Source organism: Trachypithecus francoisi, unplaced genomic scaffold (assembly GCF_009764315.1).
Source record: "Trachypithecus francoisi isolate TF-2019V2 unplaced genomic scaffold, Tfra_2.0 Lachesis_group1, whole genome shotgun sequence".
Lineage (NCBI taxonomy): Eukaryota > Metazoa > Chordata > Mammalia > Primates > Cercopithecidae > Trachypithecus > Trachypithecus francoisi.
This window is the reverse complement of record NW_022681454.1, coordinates 5,886,867-5,903,824: the sequence shown is the minus strand read 5'-3', so window position 1 is coordinate 5,903,824 and position 16,958 is coordinate 5,886,867. Positions and strand designations below refer to the sequence as shown.

The window sequence follows — 16,958 nt, the reverse complement described above, 5'->3', positions numbered from 1 at the left end:
TTTTCTAAATTGTGATTTCTAGAGCTGAAAGAAGCCCAGCGGAGGAAGAAGCAGCTGGAAGAAAGATGTAGAGTCGAGGAAAGCATTGGAAACGCTGTGCTTACCTGGAATAATGAGATCTTACCCAACTGGGAAACAATGTAAGACATGGCTCTGGGTGCGGCTGAACTGCAGAGCATTTCTGTCTAGAATCTGTGGGCCACAGCCGTAGTCATTATAGCCAGCAGTGACACCCTGGATGCAGCTAGTTGAAGTTGCGTCATCTTCCTTCCCTCTACCCTGGCTCAGCCCGTGCCATCCCTTGCTTGGAGACTGTGATCATCTCTTCTCCTCCCTTCCAGTTCACCTTCTTCTCATCTCCTGAGCCGGCTTCTAAAGCATGAGTTGGTGTCACCTCCCTTAACCTAGAATTTCAGTAACTTCCTGTGACTCTCAGTACACAGTTTGAACCCTTAACTTAGCGGGCAATACCCTTAGTGAGGTGGCCTTCCTTCCTCGGCAGCCTCACCCTCAGATGCCTCTCCTCCGCTTGGACAGAGCCCTCTCCCTAGGGAGCCTCCCATAGGTGTTGCTGCTTTTAAACCTGGGGCCTCACATGTTCCAGGCCCTGTGCCCAGAATGCTCTTATCCTGTACCTCCTCAGCCAGCTAACTCCTGTGTGCTCTCCAAAGCTCAGGGAAGACTTTGCTGCACCTACCCTGGCTCTAGTGCCCTGTGGTTCTCTGTGCACACAGCTATCTGTTTAGGCCTCTGTCTTCCTCTCTTTGAGGATAGTGACCCCAGTGTCCAGTAGAGTGCACCTGGCAGAGTCTGGCAGCTGCTGCCCTCTTTACATCTGAGGGGCAGCTGTGGGTCTTGTTTTTATTCTTGTGTTCAGAACGGTGGGGGCCGGTGTGCAGGTGGAAGTCCCAGGGCTGCGCACAGAGGCATTTGGGGAGCTTGGATGCCGGCTTCTCTTCTACTCGTCCCACATGTCAGCACTGCAGGGGTCACACGGCCCTTCTCAGGGTCTCCACTAGGAAAATATGCTCAGAGCATGCTTTTTAAGGCAGTGTCCTCAAAAGGGTTGATGCTGTCGGGAAACGCTTTATACCTGTTCTCACAGGGGATCTAGTAACAAGAACAGAGGTTCTCAGAATGCTTACTGCTCCCACCGAGGGAGACCACTCTGGTCCATCCTGCAGGGCTCTGGGTTGGATGTGGTCTGAATGCATTGCATACAGACCCGCAGCAGCTCCCGTTGACTGCACACAGACGCTGCCTGGCACTGTTCTGGGTGCTTTTGTACTTTATCTCACTTCATCCTCACAGTAGCCCTTGGGTGTAGGTTTCATCGTCTTGACTTTCGAGAGGATGGTGTAGGTTTAGAGAGGACAGATGATTTGTCCAGATTCCGCAGGTAAGAATGGAGTTAGGATGCAGCCTGCTTTCTGCAGCTTCGCGCCTGTGCTCTCCATGATGCTGCGTTCAGAGGCACCACGTGGGCCTGGTTTGCCCAGGCTGTTGGCAGTGTGTGTTCCTTGTCCCAGCAGAGCTGAAGGACTCTGTACAGTCCAGAATGTTCTGAGTCAGCAGTTCTTCTCTGCAGTTAGAGCATGCCAGCTCACATCTGGGCGCTGGGCCCGTATGGGCGGTACGGCAGCCGTCTGCTGACTCTGCTGGGGTCTGCTTCTGTCTCCAGTGCTGCCGCAGTGCCGCCTGGCACTCCTCACCCACTCTCAGCTCTGTGCTGTTCCCGTAGGAGGCCAGGCCATTGCTTTTTCCTGTGTTTTCTGCTCAGAAAGTCCTTCCCATCCTTCATGTGCTCAGGTCATGCAGAACTTGGCTCCAGAGTGTGCCGGGGCCTCCAGTGTGTGGTGTCTCATGCTGTGCCGCGCTCTTTCATACCTGCCACGGCAGCTGCCCAGCAGAAGGAGATTGTTGATGTGATCTTTACAGAGTCCTAAACTCTAAGCTTTCTGAGGGCAGGGGCTGTGCCTGCTAACAACGGTGCATCCCAGCTCTTGGTGGTTCGGGGCTAGGCACGCAGGTAGACAAATGTCTGTGTAGAACAAACTCCAACTCTTCCTTCCATTTTTGTCCAGGTGGTGCTCTAGAAAAGTTCGAGATTTATGGTGGCAGGGAATCCCTCCAAGTGTGAGAGGCAAAGTCTGGAGCTTAGCCATTGGCAACGAGTTAAATATCACCCACGGTGAGTGGCCTGCATGATCCTGGGGAGTCCACCCCAGGCCCTGTGTCTTCTCTCCTTTTTGCCCTGTTGGAAAGAAAGGCAACCATTGCCATGAATCTGTGTCTTTTGAGACACCAGGAGACTGTATCCTTCAGGAGGGAGGCCTGCGTTTAGTGCTGTGCGCTCCAGTTACCTGACAGCTCAGTGCAGGAGCCCTTGAGTAGAGGGAGCGTGGAAGATGGGGCTCAGAGCATCGGGGAGGTGCCTGAGCTTCACGGATCCAAGTCCTAGGAAGGCAAGGCTTGACCGGAAAGTGAGTGTGGAAGGGGCAGGTGGTTCTTGCTGTGAGGGTGTTTGTTGTGCTGGGGTGTCTGTTGGTATTTTGTGGGATTTATTTCAGGCAGCCTTGGAGGGGACTACATACTGTTCTGGCACTGGGGTCCTTGGGGCTCTAGGGGTTTGTCAGCTGGGTGAAAACCATGCTCAGTGATCTCTCGCTGTATTGCATCTACTCAGTTTGCATGTACACCTCCTCCCTCAGACTGAATTCACTTCCCCACATGTCCCGAGCACTCTGCAGCGTGTCCAGTGTGTAATAGGTGCGGTGAGCCCAGTATTCAAATTAAGTGATTAATACTGGCAGCCATTCTTTTCACTTCCGCCTCCCTGCCTGCAGTTTGAGTTGTGGAAAGACAGGGCTGCCTTCCTGCTCTTTCTGGGGCCTAGGACCTGCCTGGGGAGTTGATGATATGGTTTTTATGCTCACGAAGGCCTCGAGTTTAAACAGTGGTTGGTATCTTCACTCTCTAGTTGGGGTTTTGATTGTTGTTCTTATCTTGACAGGCCAGCTTAGCCTCATCCCAGGCAGGGTCTCCCCTCGCAGAGCATCAGTTGGCTGGCTGGTGACTGGCTTCTTTGCGGTGCAGTCCTACAGAGGAACGTGGGGGCCCTGAACTCCCTCTTTTGGCTAAACCCATACCTACCAAAACTTTGTTTTAACTTGTCTATGTGAGAAGATGAATAACATTTAACTTGTGGAAATGGTTTTTTAAAAGCATCCTCAGAAATTGAGGTTTGGAGAAATTACCGAGCATTTATTTCTAAGCTCTGTCTCTGCAGATTGGATGGAATGCACAGTCCTTTGTGTGTGTGTTTAATTGTTGCTTCTCACCGTTGCCTGGGTGGATTTTATTTAAATTAAAACCTATGGACCGGCCGGGCGCGGTGGCTCAAGCCTGTAATCCCAGCACTTTGGGAGGCCGAGACGGGCGGATCACGAGGTCAGGAGATCAAGACCATCCTGGCTAACACGGTGAAACCCCGTCTCTACTAAAAAATACAAAAAACTAGCCGGGCGAGGTGGCGGGCGCTTGTAGTCCCAGCTACTCGGGAGGCTGAGGCAGGAGAATGGCGTAAACCCGGGAAGCGGAGCTTGCAGTGAGCTGAGATCCGGCCACTGCACTCCAGCCTGGGCGACAGAGCGAGACTCCGTCTCAAAAAAAAAAAAAAAAAAAAAACCTATGGACCATATTGTTTTGGATTGGGCAAAACCGCTGATGAATCAGTTACATGTTTAGACATGAGTCTTAGACATTTGTCCGAACCTTGGTATTGGCTCGATTTGTGTTCATTGTGTCCGTCTTGTATTGTGAGCCAGGCAGTGTCAGTGGCCCCCACTAGCACTGGGGCTCAGGAAGCTGGGCCCTCACCTGCTGTGCTCTCTGCCTTTTCACTGTCACCCAGCCTAGGTCTCTGCATATGGCAGGCCCTTAAGAAATGCCTGCCTTGTGAATGAATGCCGCCTTATTGCGTCCTGCTTAATCTCGGTTTTACTACATCTCCAAGCCAGTGTAAGAACACAAACTTGGTTGCTGAGTACCAAGCATCATATTAGGTTCTTTACTTGTGGATCTTATTTAATATCAACAGTGCGACCTTGACCTCATTTTCCTCTAGAGAAGGCTCAGCATCCTGGAAAGGCTGGGACTGTGCCCAGGTCTCTGGCTCTTATGTGTGGGGCCAGGACTCTGATCCTAGCCCAGGCTAATCCTAAAGCCCGTGTTCTGACTTGGGGAGCCCCAAGGTTTTGCTCTTGTGGTTGTACAATTGGAAACTTAGTGAAAGTCAAGCTGATAGTACTATTAAAACTTCACTTTTAGGGCCTCAGTCAATCTTGTGCTTTGACATTGGAGCAGGGGGTCTGGGAAGAAGGTGTAGTAGCCATCCAGCCTCCAGCATTCCCCAGATACACACCAGTAAAACCATGGGGGAGAATCCTAAAACTCTTGACACTTTGACCGTTGAACCCCGAGGCTGGCAGCCTGTGTGACTTAACTGTCAAATGTCTCACTTGGGAAGTGATTCCCTGGTGGCCATGGCCACACAATGGTATTCATCCACCTTTGGCCAAAATGACCAAAGCTTGGCCTGCCTCCTAGAGGCTGACAGCAGGTGGAAGTGCCACCAGGTGCATGAGGCACCAGCGCAGAGCAGTGTGGGATTGTCCTGGGAGCATGCATGCTGACTTACTCCTCTGGACACTGATACTGTAATAGTGAAACTAGAATTTGGATTACATTTTAATAAAATAGTGTACACTGCCCAGAAGGCAGATGTGCTCTGCTGTATTTTCCAAAAGTAATTATGGGAAAAATAAAGTGCTCAAAATTCCATGGGTAGCTGCAATTAAAGTCTCAGTGATAGACTAGTGATTGCATGTAACCTGAGACATCTGGGAGCTGATCAGGACCATCACAGCCAGAGTAGTGGCAGGTGCAGCGGCTCATGCTTGTCATCCCATCACTTGGGGAGGCTGTGGTGGGGGAAATCACCTGAGGTCAGGAGTTTGAGACCAGCCTGGCCAACATGGCCAAATCCCATCTCTACTAAAAAAAAAAAAATTCACCGGGCGCGGTGGTGTGCACCTGTAATCCCACCTATTCAGGAGGCTGAGTCAAGAAAATCGCTTGAATCCGGGAGGCAGAGGTTGCAGTGAGCCGAGATCGTGCCACTGCACTCCAGCCTGGGTGACAGAGCAGGACTCCATCTTGGAAAAAAAAAGAAAAAGCCGGACAACCAGGAAGCACCTGAGACTGAGACTGGGCTGTGTCGGGGAACGGGGTGCTGAGAAGGAGCTCTGTGGGTTCAGCCTGCACACTTGTCCTTGAAAGAAGAATGCGGCATGGATATACCCATGGAGGTCTGTGGATGCTAGTGAAGTTGCCTTGTTTAACTATTACCAAACCACCCAAAGAGGCTGTCACAAAAATAAGTTGTGAATATGGGGATTTGGAGGCTGTCATGAGCCTTCTCTGCCAGCAAGAGTCCTGTGTTTTGCAGCTTCTGTATATTCCTGGGATCTCCCCCACCCCTGCTCCACTGCCAGGCAGCAAGATGAGGAGGCCTGTGCCAGGTGGGGGCAATTGCATCATGTCCTTACTTGAGACCCGATGATTCTCTGCTGGTCCCTCGGTCAGTGAGACATTCATTGATTGGGTTGCTCTGTGTCAGTTCCAGTGCTGTGTGTTTTGGATACAGAGGGAGGGAGAGAGCTTCACCGTCTTGCCCCAGGGATCTTGCGGTCTGGGAGACGCAGTAGACAAGTCACAAAGACCAAAACAAGGCAGTTTGTGGTTGGGTTGTGTCATAGAAGTAAACAGTGGTGATGTGTGTAATCTTTCTCTGTTTAAGGCTGTGTCTTTAAACAATAAAATTACTTTTAGGCCACGTTGAGGGGAATTGTTGAAGTAGCCTGTGAAGCGTGCATTAAGCCTATTATAGTTGAACTTAAGTATTTGAAGGAAATAGTACTGTGTTCTGTGGTGTTTGGATGAAAAATACTCACATGTGCACATAACACTTACCCAGAGGCTTTTCTTTCAGAGCTCTTTGACATCTGTCTTGCCCGAGCCAAGGAGAGGTGGCGGTCCCTTAGCACGGGAGCCTCTGAAGTGGAGAATGAAGGTAGAGTCTCTTCTAAAACCAGCGGGCTGCTGTGGTCAATTATGTTTGTCATTCTTTATTACATAGTGAAGAAAGTTGACTTAACTATGGTTGAGATTGATGTGGATTCATAAAAAGCTCCATGAGAAAAGGGTTCTTCTTTTTTTTTTTTTAAGCAAAAATTAAAAGTAAAAAGCTTTTATAAGAAATTGGCCGAGTGTGGTGGCTCGTGCCTGTAATCCCAGCACTTTGGGATGCCAAGGTGGATGGATCACCTGAGGTCAGGAGTTCGAGACCAGCCTGGCCAACATGACGAAACCCTGTCTGTACTAAAAATACAAAAATTAGGCTGAGTGCAAGGGCTCACAGCTGTAATCCTAACACTTTGGGAGGCTGAGGTGGGTGGATCATGAGGTCAGGAGTTCAAGACCAGCCTGGTCAACATGGCGAGACCCCATTTCTACTAAAAATATAAAAATTAGCCAGGCATGGTGGTGGGTGCCTGTAATTCCAGCTACTCTGGAGGCTGAGGCAGGAAAATCACTTGAACCCGGGAGGTGGAGGTTGCAGTGAGCCAAGACTGTGCCACTGCATTCCAGCCTGGGTGATAAGAGTGAGACTCTGTCTCAAGAAAGAACAAAAATTAGCTGGGCTTGGTGGTGTGCACCTGTAATCCCAGCTACTCGGGAGGCTGAGGCAGGAGAATCGCTTGAACCCTGGAGGTGGAGGTTGCAGTGAGCCAAGATCTCACCACTGCAGTCCAGCCTGGGTGACAGAGCAAGACTCCCTCTTAGAAAAAAAAAAAAAAAAAAGAAAGAAAGAATTAGAACATCCCAGTTCCTGAGAGGTGTTTGTGTCCTAACATGCTGGAGGGCCGGTCATAACCAGTGTCACTCCCTTTAAAGTTGTTCACGTGACTTCCAGTAGCCTGGTGTCTGGGATTAGTTGAATACTGTCTTATAGAGGAGCTCAGAATTCCAGAGACAAGAACACTGCATGTTTGCTAGATTATGCCTTTAGCATTTTCCATAACACACAAGAATGATTACTTCTATTGGTTATTCTGTTGGTTACGAAGTACATGATTTCACTGATCATTTTTACAGTCTATTTGGTATTAGAATTCAAAAAAGTATAAAGCAAATTATTTATGATTACTTGTTAGAAATATTATACACTGGCTGGGCACAGTGACTCGTGCCTATAATCCTAGCACTTTGGGAGGCTGAGGTGGGCAAATCACTTAAGGTCAGGAGTTCAAAACCAGCCTGGGCAACAAAGAAAGACCCTGTCTCTACAAAAAGATAAAAGAAAAAATAAATATCACACGAGTATAATACCGCAATCGTTTCTACATCTAGTGAGTTTACACTGAAGACGTTAAAGATGTGTGACGTGTGTGCGTGTGTGTTTATGCTTGGAGTTTCTTTCTGTTTATTCTCCTACTTGTCCTTGCTTTCCACTGATTGTTATTGGTGAGAGGTATTATGTCAGATTTTGATATCCGATGCTAGAAAATACCTGATGACTATCTGATATCTAATCTAGAATTAGCTGGTGCTATGTTCTCTAAGAAACCCTGCAATCTGTTAAATACTCTGAAGCTGCACTGTGAGTCAAGATGTGATTACGTCAGTGTGCTTCTGAAGAACTTTTTTGTGTCTTTCTTTCTTGTAAAACTTCAGAGGCTCATAATTGTCCTACATTCGTGCCCTTGAGGAATGTAATGATTTTTGGCATCTTTTGACAGATGCTGGTTTTTCAACAGCAGACAGAGAAGCCAGTCTGGAGCTTATTAAACTGGACATTTCTAGAACGTTTCCTAATCTCTGCATTTTCCAGCAAGTAAGTAGGTGGTGACTTGTTGCTTTCAAGTATGTTTTGTCTAAAATTCATAGATGCTGAACTGCGTATATTTGTTGTCAAGTTTGAAAGGTACTTGGGTTTTTGTGGGTGTTAGGAGGTAGGGTGGATGTTACTGTTAAATACATTTAGACTTTTAAAAATCAGTAACTGATCCTTTCCAACGAATATTTACTATGTCCATACTTGTGCTCCAAAAGACGATTCTGTCTTCCTCTTGAGATACGTGTCTCAGGGCCCTCTGGTCTGAGAGGGTCGCCATGGGTGGCTCTGGCTCTGTCTGCTGGCGCTTTGCTGGACACTCCTCTGCTCTCAGGACTGTGTGTAGCAGTCTGCGCTCAGCAAGGCCATGGCGGTGTGATGGGCTTCGGCTCAGATGAGCCCAGTGCAGTGAGCCTGTGTGAGAAAGGGAAATCCCTGGCAACCAAGGTGGGTGGCCAAGCCAGGGTGACAGATTTCTGAGCAGGTGGACCAGGAGAACGGTACAGCTGAGGGACAGAAGCCGGCTGTGGGAGATAGGACAGGCTCCTTGGGCGGCAGGAAGAGCAGAGTGGAACCTCCTTGTGGGCATCTGAGCACAGGACAGGGCTGCCAGCAGTAGGTTGTGGGGTTATCTGAGCTGAACTCTTTAGAGACCTTCTATTCTTTGAGCCAGCAGACATTGATCTGGGGGTCTTTTGACCCCTTTCTTATCTGTAACGGGTTTTTGCGGCAGGGGGGCAGTTCTTGCAGAATACCTCTGCACCTGTCCCTCACCTGTTCTCACTGCCTTTACTCAGTCAGGTTCTCATCTTTGTGGATTTCCATGTGGGTCTTCAGACATTTTTTCAGAAGAGGAAAGAGAGGGAATCTACAAAGCTACCAGCAGCCTTGGTCCTGGTGTCTGGTGCGTGAGCCCGATGGGCACCCCACTGACTTGCAGTAGGCAGTTGACTTAGCTGGGAGCCTGTTTCCTGGAACCCTGGTTCTCCCACAGGGCAGATTTCAGCTTCTCTGCCCTTTTCCCCCAGTTCGTCTCCATAGGCCTCAGTGCACTCCCTGCTTTGCAGCCCCTGCGTCGCTCTCTTGGAGCTGCTCCTGTTTCTTGCTCTTGGAGGGAAAAGGCTTTCTTCCCCCAGCCCAAAAGGCCCTTCCCCACCCTCCACCTACAGTTCACGTGCCCCCTTACCAGGCTGTCCAGGAGAGGCGGCTTTCTAGAAAGGAGTTTCACCTTTGATTTCAAACAATTTGGGCTTTAATCACAGAATGCCTTCTCACTAGCTTTGGGCAGATCCATCTTTTTGAGCCTTGGTTTGTTCATCTGTAACATAGGATGATCATACCAGTCTAACAGGGCCGTTGACAGTACTTGGCAGATAACAGTGCTTGTTGTTATTAAATCTCTTTGAACGTAATTTGAAACTAAAAGAACTAAATCCAACCAGAGGTCAAAGAGCCATATCCTGCCAGGTGGCGGCAGAAGTGTGTGATGGAAGAGGTGGTGGGTAGAGGCCAAAGAAGTCTCTTTCCAGGTCCAATGTAGGGACCTCTCAGCCCTGGTAGAAAGTAGCTTAGTAACCTTTCTAATGAGCAGAGATCGAGTTTGCTAAAAAGAAAGCAAAGAACAGTTGAGGGGAAGAGTGGGGGAACTGAGATGTCCAAAGGCAGTTAAGGTCATTTATTATTTTTTCTTTTTTGAGACGGAGTTTCGCTCGTTGCCCAGGCTGGGGTGGAGTGGCACGATCTCGGCTCACTGCAACCTCCACCTCCTGGGTTCAAGCGATTCTTTTGCCTCAGCCTCCCAAGTAGCTGGGATTACAGGTTGCCCACCACCATGCCTGGCCAATTTTTGTATTTTGGGGAGAGAAGGGGTTTCACCATATTGGCCAGGCTGGTCTCGAACTCCTGACCTCGTGATCAGCCCACCTCGGCCTCCCAAAGTGCTGGAAATACTTAGGCGTGAGCCACGGCGCCCGGCTGCATCATTTTTTTCATTTAAGAAATGATGTTTAGCACCAAAGTGAGATGGAAGGATTGAAATTACAACAGTAGAAAACCTTTGAAGTTACAAACATTTAGCTTTAAGAGAAGTTCAGGCCGGGCGCGGTGGCTCAAGCCTATAATCCCAGCACTTTGGGAAGCCGAGACGGGCGGATCACGAGATCAGGAGATCGAGACCATCCTGGCTAACCCGGTGAAACCCAATCTCTACTAAAAATACAAAAAACTAGCCGGGCGTGGTGGCGGGCGTCTGTAGTCTCAGCTACTCGGGAGGCTGAGGCAGGAGAATGGCGTGAACCCGGGAGGCGGAGCTTGCAGTGAGCTGAGATCCGGCCACTGCACTCCAGCCTGGGCGACAGAGCGAGACTCCGTCTCAAAAAAAAAAAAAAAAAAAAAAAGAGAAGTTCAGTGTGATGCTCTTATTTTCTTATTTAGCCTTGGCCTGGATAAAACTTTGTTACAGTCACACTGGTCCTTAGACTGGCATTTGGTGCCACTGCAGACCCTCACCGCCACCCTAGCCCTGGCGGTTGTCATTTTCACCCTCTCATTGCTATTTTTCCTTTTGTCCCTCTGTGATTTGGAACTGTCTCTTCTTTTACTTAGCTCTTTTCACATGCTAGAATATGGTGGTCTGGGCCATGGCATTCTTTTGTAAGCCACCTGTGGTCACCTGTGGAGTGACTTCTTACCTCTCACCGTGTGTGATTTTTATTCCTTGTGTTAAATGTAGGTACCTGGTAGACATAGACCGTAAGTGTTTGGCACTGAACCTGTCCTTTTGTAGTATCTTCTTACATGCTAACTTCAGCATGAGGCATCTCTGCTCTTTCTTATGTGCTCCATTGGGAAAAAAATTCCAGCACTTTAATTTTTGGAAGCAGTTATAAGAGCAAGTGGAAATGTTAAGAGGGGTAGAAGAGCTGGGAGAATGTTTAAACAAAATGGTAGCCACCAGGACTTAGAAGAGTATATTTCCTCAACTTGCCATTCAGAAAACCAACAGAAACAAGGAGAGTGATAAGCCTGGGAAGAGAGGCAGAAAGGCTAGTCAGGATGTGGGGCACAGTGGGAGATGACCTGAGTGACACTGAGCAGTCACTTGCTTTGAAGAGTCCCCGGATACCTGGCTCTCCTGGTGGACTTGGAAAGGGAACGCAGTTATACAGCAGGAGCCAAATAAAGGATATTTGTGTGGGGTGGTGCTCCTGCCTGGCCCTCCAGCTTCTTTTCAGTGCAGTTTCATAGTGTGAGCTGCAGACTTCCCTAGCTGTGAATGGGTGATTTGTTAAATTCCATATGCATAGAGAGCTGCTGGCATCATGCTTGGCATATTTCATAATGCTGAAAATAGCAGGAGTGGCAGTGGCAGCAGTAGTAGTATCGGATGTTCTTGTGAGCACTAACAATCCTTATGCATGTGTTGTTTTTGCTGTGTTGATCCTTTTAGGGTGGTCCATATCATGACATGTTGCACAGTATTTTGGGCGCTTATACTTGTTACCGACCAGATGTGGGTTATGTAAGTGAAGTTTCTCAGTATTTTATAATATTATTATCTAAAAGGAAAGTCAGATATTGTCCAGCGCATGTTAGCTGCAAATGTCAACCCAGTGCCTTCGTTTTTGCCGAGGAGTATGAAAAGTCTTGTGGTAAGTGAGTTGACTCAGTTTCCTCTTAAAGAAATTGAGATGTCATGGCTGCTCTGGGGCATTAATCACATTTTAATCGAATGCAATTTTTATTTTTGGCATGTGACTTTTTTCCAACATTAAATCAAAGAAGACTTAACCATGTTAAAAGCAGCAACCATTAAAACACTGCTGATACTTCTGTGGCTTCGCGGATGTGTGTGCGCACGCATGGTTTGCTCTTAAGCTTATTGAGATAGATACACGTGTGTACAGCAGCGGGACACTGGACACAGGAAAGGGCAGTATTGGAGATGCTGTGGGCCTAAGAGGGCTGGTTTAGGGTTTTCCATTTGGGGGATAGGAGCAAGGGTGGGGACTGAAGGAGAGCAGGACAGGTGGCTGGGGTGGCAGAGTGGTGGTTCTGAGTGAGGGCAGTTCAGCACTGGGTGGCAGGTAGAGTGGGGCGGCTCTGGGGACCCTTCTAGTATGAGGGTGATAGGTTTGTCTTTGCTAAAATGAGCGTGCTGCGGTGACCCTGTGGCCACTGTGATTTTAACGTGCCTTTCCTTTCTCAGGTCCAGGGTATGTCCTTCATAGCGGCCGTGTTGATCTTGAACTTAGATACTGCAGATGCCTTTATTGCTTTTTCTAACCTTTTGAATAAACCCTGTCAAATGGCGTTTTTCAGAGTGGACCATGGCCTTGTGAGTATCCTCTGTGTTCGGGCCCTGGGTACTGTGTGTTTAAATGTCAAGAGTTGCTTACTCGTCTGTGTTTTCAGTGGAAAAACAGAATATATTTTTCCCTCTGTGGAGAGATGTTTAGAGTAAGCAGCACTGCAAGGTGGAGGGTGATTTTGAGCAGTGTATTGCATGGAAGCTTAAAAAGACATGGTTAGTAACCATATGTCTGGGTTTCTTAATACGTTCTCTCAGAAAAACAGTACCTGGATTTTGGAAAATGTATTCTTTCAATGAAGGAAGAAGTATGGCTCCTGCTTAAGCACACACACTTGGTGTCAAAGTCACAGCTTGCTGGCAGTGCCCACGTTTGGACCTGTGAGGTAGAACACGTTGTAACCGAGCTGTGTTGCTGCTCATCATCACCCTGCTTTGTGAAGCGTGCCCACACTCGGGAGAAAGGAGACATGTTGAAGACCATACTCCTTTAGTTTTTGAAAGGCAGCCATTTGTTTAGTGGACTGTTCTAGTCTTTATGACACTGCATAAGGGGGAGGTGGTGACAGTGGGGGGTGGGGCTTTCGTGCCTCCCAGATAAGCCCTCTGCACCGTTCAGGTGAGGAGATGAAGCTCAGAGTGAAGGGACTCGTTCAAGGCATGCATTTGGTAAATGGAGGAACTGAGATTTGAATCCATTCTGGTTCCTAAGCCTTTGTTCTTTCTGTAGCCTAGAAGTCACCAATTTAACAAGCCCATCAGCTGTTTTTTTTTTTTTTTTTTTTTTTTTTTGGCAGAGTCTTGCTCTGTCGCCCATGCTGGAGTGCAGTGGTGCAATCTCAGTTCACTGCAACCTCCGCTTTCTGGGTTCAAGCGATTCTCATGTCTCAGCCTCCCTAGTAGCTGGGATTACAAGTGTCTGCCGCCATGCCCAGCTAATTTTTTGTGTTTTTAGTAGAGATGGGGTTTTGCCATGTTGGCCAGGCTGGTCTTGAACTCCTGACCTCAAGTGATCCATACGCCTTGGCCTCCCAAAGTGCTGGGATTACAGCCGTGAGCCACTGCGCCTGTCCATCGTTGTCTTGATTTGCTGATAATTATTACCAGTACTTCAAGACTAAAATGATCTAATAGTTTAAGAGTATTTCTTCCTTGATATCTTAAGGTTTACTGAGTATGTCTTGCTCAGATAGTACATACATAAAGTATTTAGAAGCTGTTGGTAAATTTGGTAGCTGTTACTGGAACTATAAATTGGCAGAGTCCTTTTGAAAGACAACTTGGTATTAAGTATCAATAGCTGTAAATAGCATTGGTGTGCAGTTCTGCTCATAAGAATCACTTCTAAGAAAGTCATAAATGTGGACAAAGCGTTATGCACAAAGATAGTCATGACACACTTATTTACAATTGTAAATGTGAGAATCGCTGAAAACGGGGTTAGGAGAATGCAGAATGGTCAATTAAATTTGGTAAGTGATCAGCAGTGATGCTCGCAAAGAACTGCATTGTGAGAAAGTGTTCAAGATGTTAATTTCTTCAGTGTATGTAAGATAAAACATAAACTATAGTGACTGTTGTATTTGACAATAAAAGGAAATAGGCCACAAAATTACTAGTGTTTATGGATTGTTGAATGATAGATTAATAGTGTTTATGTGTTTCCTAAGTTTTCTACAGTGTTTACAGGTATGACTTTCATAATCAGGTAAAAACTTACCTTTCCACGAAAAGTAATGGTCAGAAACAGAAAATAAATCTTGAGGAAGCATTCTTACTCTTGAAATAACTCATTAACATAGTATATACTGGCCTTATATTGCTTGTGATACTAATTCCTGTAAATAATTCCCGCATGTAAATTTAATTTTATCTTTTTATAAATAAATGATTCCCATCTAAATTTCTGCTGATTTTGAAGATAAGACCCCAGCTTTCTCTTTGGAAACGTGATAGAAATTGTGCTTAGGAATCGTGGCTTGTATTTTTAAGGCGAAACCATGGAGTCGTAATGTTGAGTGGGATCTTCATGACAGCAGCAGGTTTTCTCCCTGGCAGCTCCGCTGAGCTTAGGGCTGTGTCGCTCTGCCGGGGGATGTTCTGTGCGCTGGAGAGTGCTGAGCAGCTTCCCAGCCTCCACATCCCTGTGCCAGCAGCACCTGCCCCCAGTTGTGACGACCAGAAGTATCTCCAGACATTGACCAATGTTCCCTTAGAGGCAAAACCACTCCCTTTTGGGATCCACCGTCTACAGTACAGCCCCTCCTTCAGATAACGCAGACACCAGAGTTGTGATCTGCCCCCAGGCGCCCAGCTGGCGAGCACTGGAGCAGAACTGGGCCACCATCAGACGGGTGCTGCCCCCAGTCCAGTCGGAGTTCTTTCTGCTGTCAGCTCTGCTTCCTAGCTTTGTATGTTTCGTTTCCTTAAAAAACTGTCAACCGTTGAAAAGCAAGTTCCATAAACTACGGACTGTAACGCCCTCCTTTCCTCCTTTCCCTGTAGTGTTTCTGCCTCGTTGCATTCAAAGGTGTGCATCTGTCCGCTGGAGTGGTGCTACCCTTAACTCAGACATGAGTCATGTAGCCCCCCCTGGAAGTGCTAGGGGTTGGACGAGGCATGCGTGCTTTTCCAGATACTTTTCCACAGTTCATACATTCCTGGTTTTTAGGATGGAGTGAGTCTGTCCAGGCTGCACTTTTGCAGCAGGACAGGCACAAATTCATTCCCAGTTTTACCATGAACGAAGCCTGTGCCCTTATTTGGCAAGTTCTGTAACTGCTTTGGGTTTCAGTTCCCTTTTCTATGAATTGAAGAAGGTGAAGTGTAGCCATTGATATTGTTGTGAAGATTAGAAATAGTACTTGTTTATAATTTGTATAGTACCTACAGTAAGTTGCCATTCAAAATGTATTAGTAGTTACGTAAGAAGGTAATTGTTAGAATCTAAAGATATACATATATTGACTTTTTTTGTAAACTGGAAACTTGTGCAGATAGTTTCTGAGTAAATTTCATATTATCTCCCTAGATGTTGACTTATTTTGCTGCATTTGAGGTATTCTTTGAAGAAAATTTGCCGAAATTGTTTGCCCATTTCAAGAAGAACAACCTAACTCCAGATATCTACCTAATTGATTGGTAAGACTGGCTTTTCCCTCTGTTTTCACAGCATTTCTCAGCCCTTGCCTGTTCTTCACTCTCTTCTCTGCCCAATTCTTCACGGCCTGGCTGAATCCTCATGTCCTGCTCTCCAGCCTTGCCTGATGTCCCTGCCCCTGAGTTCTGTTTCCATCAGTGCCTCCGCCTGGCCCTCCTGAATTCCCTCAAGGCGAGAGATGGTATCTTGGGCCTGTTTGTTTCCAGAGTGCTGTCCGTTCCTTAAAAGGACCAAGCACCAGGTCTGTGCAGGCTCTCGCCGGGTATAGAGGTGGCCTGAGGAGCAAGGCCAGCGCTTGCCTGTCAGGAACTCCTGGCTTGTGGGAGACACGTGTGTCCGTGGGCACTGTCCACGTGAGATGAGTGCTGTCTTGGAAGGCAGGAGGTCCCGGACCCAGTGCAGGGGTCGGAGTACATGGAGTGAAGGTGACCAGCACATGTGCCATTCCAGAGTCAGCGGGCACTAGCCACGTCCAGTGGGGTAGAGGCTGAAAGTAAAGGGCAGAGGACCGCAGGTGATGAGGTTGGGAGGCCGGGTCATGGTGGCTCTTAGACCTGAGCTCTGGAGCTTGGGCAGGATTGCGGGGCCGGGGGAGTGGCAGAGGCTGCTGCTTATGATGAGGGTGGGGCACATCCAGCTGTGAGTTTTAAGTTACCTGGGAGGCAGGAGAGTCTGGGAACAGAGAGACAACTTAAGGGGGAAAAAGCCGAGGTAGGTGGAGAGAAGGCCCCGTGGAAATACTGTGGGTATGTCGAGAATCTGGTCAGTTCCTGACTGCGAGTTGGGAAAGGGGTTTGCTGATGCCTTCAGCTGAGACCAAAGACAAAGGGAGAAGATTTGGCCAGGGCAGTTAGTGGATTTGTCTTCAGACGGGTGATTTTGAGGTGCCTGCGGGACATGTAAGTAGAGGCATCCTGAGACAGACAGATACGAGGATTCTGAGAGGTCTACGCAGCAGCAGTAGGCCAGGCAGGTCTTCATGCCGTGGTGGAAGGGGCTGCTGAGGATGGAGTGTGGCTGTTAGCCCGGAGAGCACCGTGTTTGAGGGCCAGGTAAGAGGGCTGGGAGACCTGTGCGTGGAAGGGAGCAGCCTCTCAGGTCATGCGGTGGGAAGAGGGTGCCTCCGGGATCCAGCAGCCCCAGCCCAAACCCAGCTTCTCCCATTATTGCCTTGTGGCCGTGGGGAAGGCTGTGAAGCCCTTCTGAGCTCCTGGTTCCTTATCTGGAGACTGCAGTGATTCACCCCACACGGTGCTGCCGGGTGACCGTGCGGCGCCACCCGACTCGGAAGGGGCTCTGCAGAAGCAAAGAAGGTACTGTTCGACCAGAAAGGCATATTCCACTAAATCATACGGTAAATGTACAGCCACTGTGGACAGAGAGCTGGCTGGTCTGGTTTTGTCTTTGCCCACTTTCTTCAGCAGAAGGGAAGGTAAAAATTCAAGTATCGTTTGAAAGGAAGCTGACCCCTTAGCTGAAGCAGACTTGTCTGTGCCCTTAAGAATATACCTTTGGGATTCTTGGTGTATTGC

The 16,958-nt window shown here is 48.1% G+C and overlaps 1 protein-coding gene across 7 annotated transcripts in view; it reads left to right on the top strand.

Moving 5' to 3' along the window:
* The window catches only part of TBC1D14 (TBC1 domain family member 14), a 129,828-nt gene that overhangs the window by 95,195 nt on the left and 17,675 nt on the right, over positions 1–16,958 (top strand). For 4 of the 7 annotated variants that reach the window (XM_033213669.1, XM_033213674.1, XM_033213673.1 and 1 more), the window contains 7 exons: positions 23–140; positions 2,085–2,191; positions 6,053–6,133; positions 7,863–7,957; positions 11,406–11,477; positions 12,165–12,293; positions 15,298–15,407. In XM_033213669.1, the coding sequence (XP_033069560.1) occupies positions 23–140; positions 2,085–2,191; positions 6,053–6,133; positions 7,863–7,957; positions 11,406–11,477; positions 12,165–12,293; positions 15,298–15,407 (712 nt within the window). Of the gene's footprint in view, positions 1–22; positions 141–2,084; positions 2,192–6,052; positions 6,134–7,862; positions 7,958–11,405; positions 11,608–12,164; positions 12,294–15,297; positions 15,408–16,958 lie in introns of all 7 variants that reach the window. The other 3 variants (XR_004437795.1, XM_033213670.1, XM_033213671.1) reach the window with 3 other exon arrangements.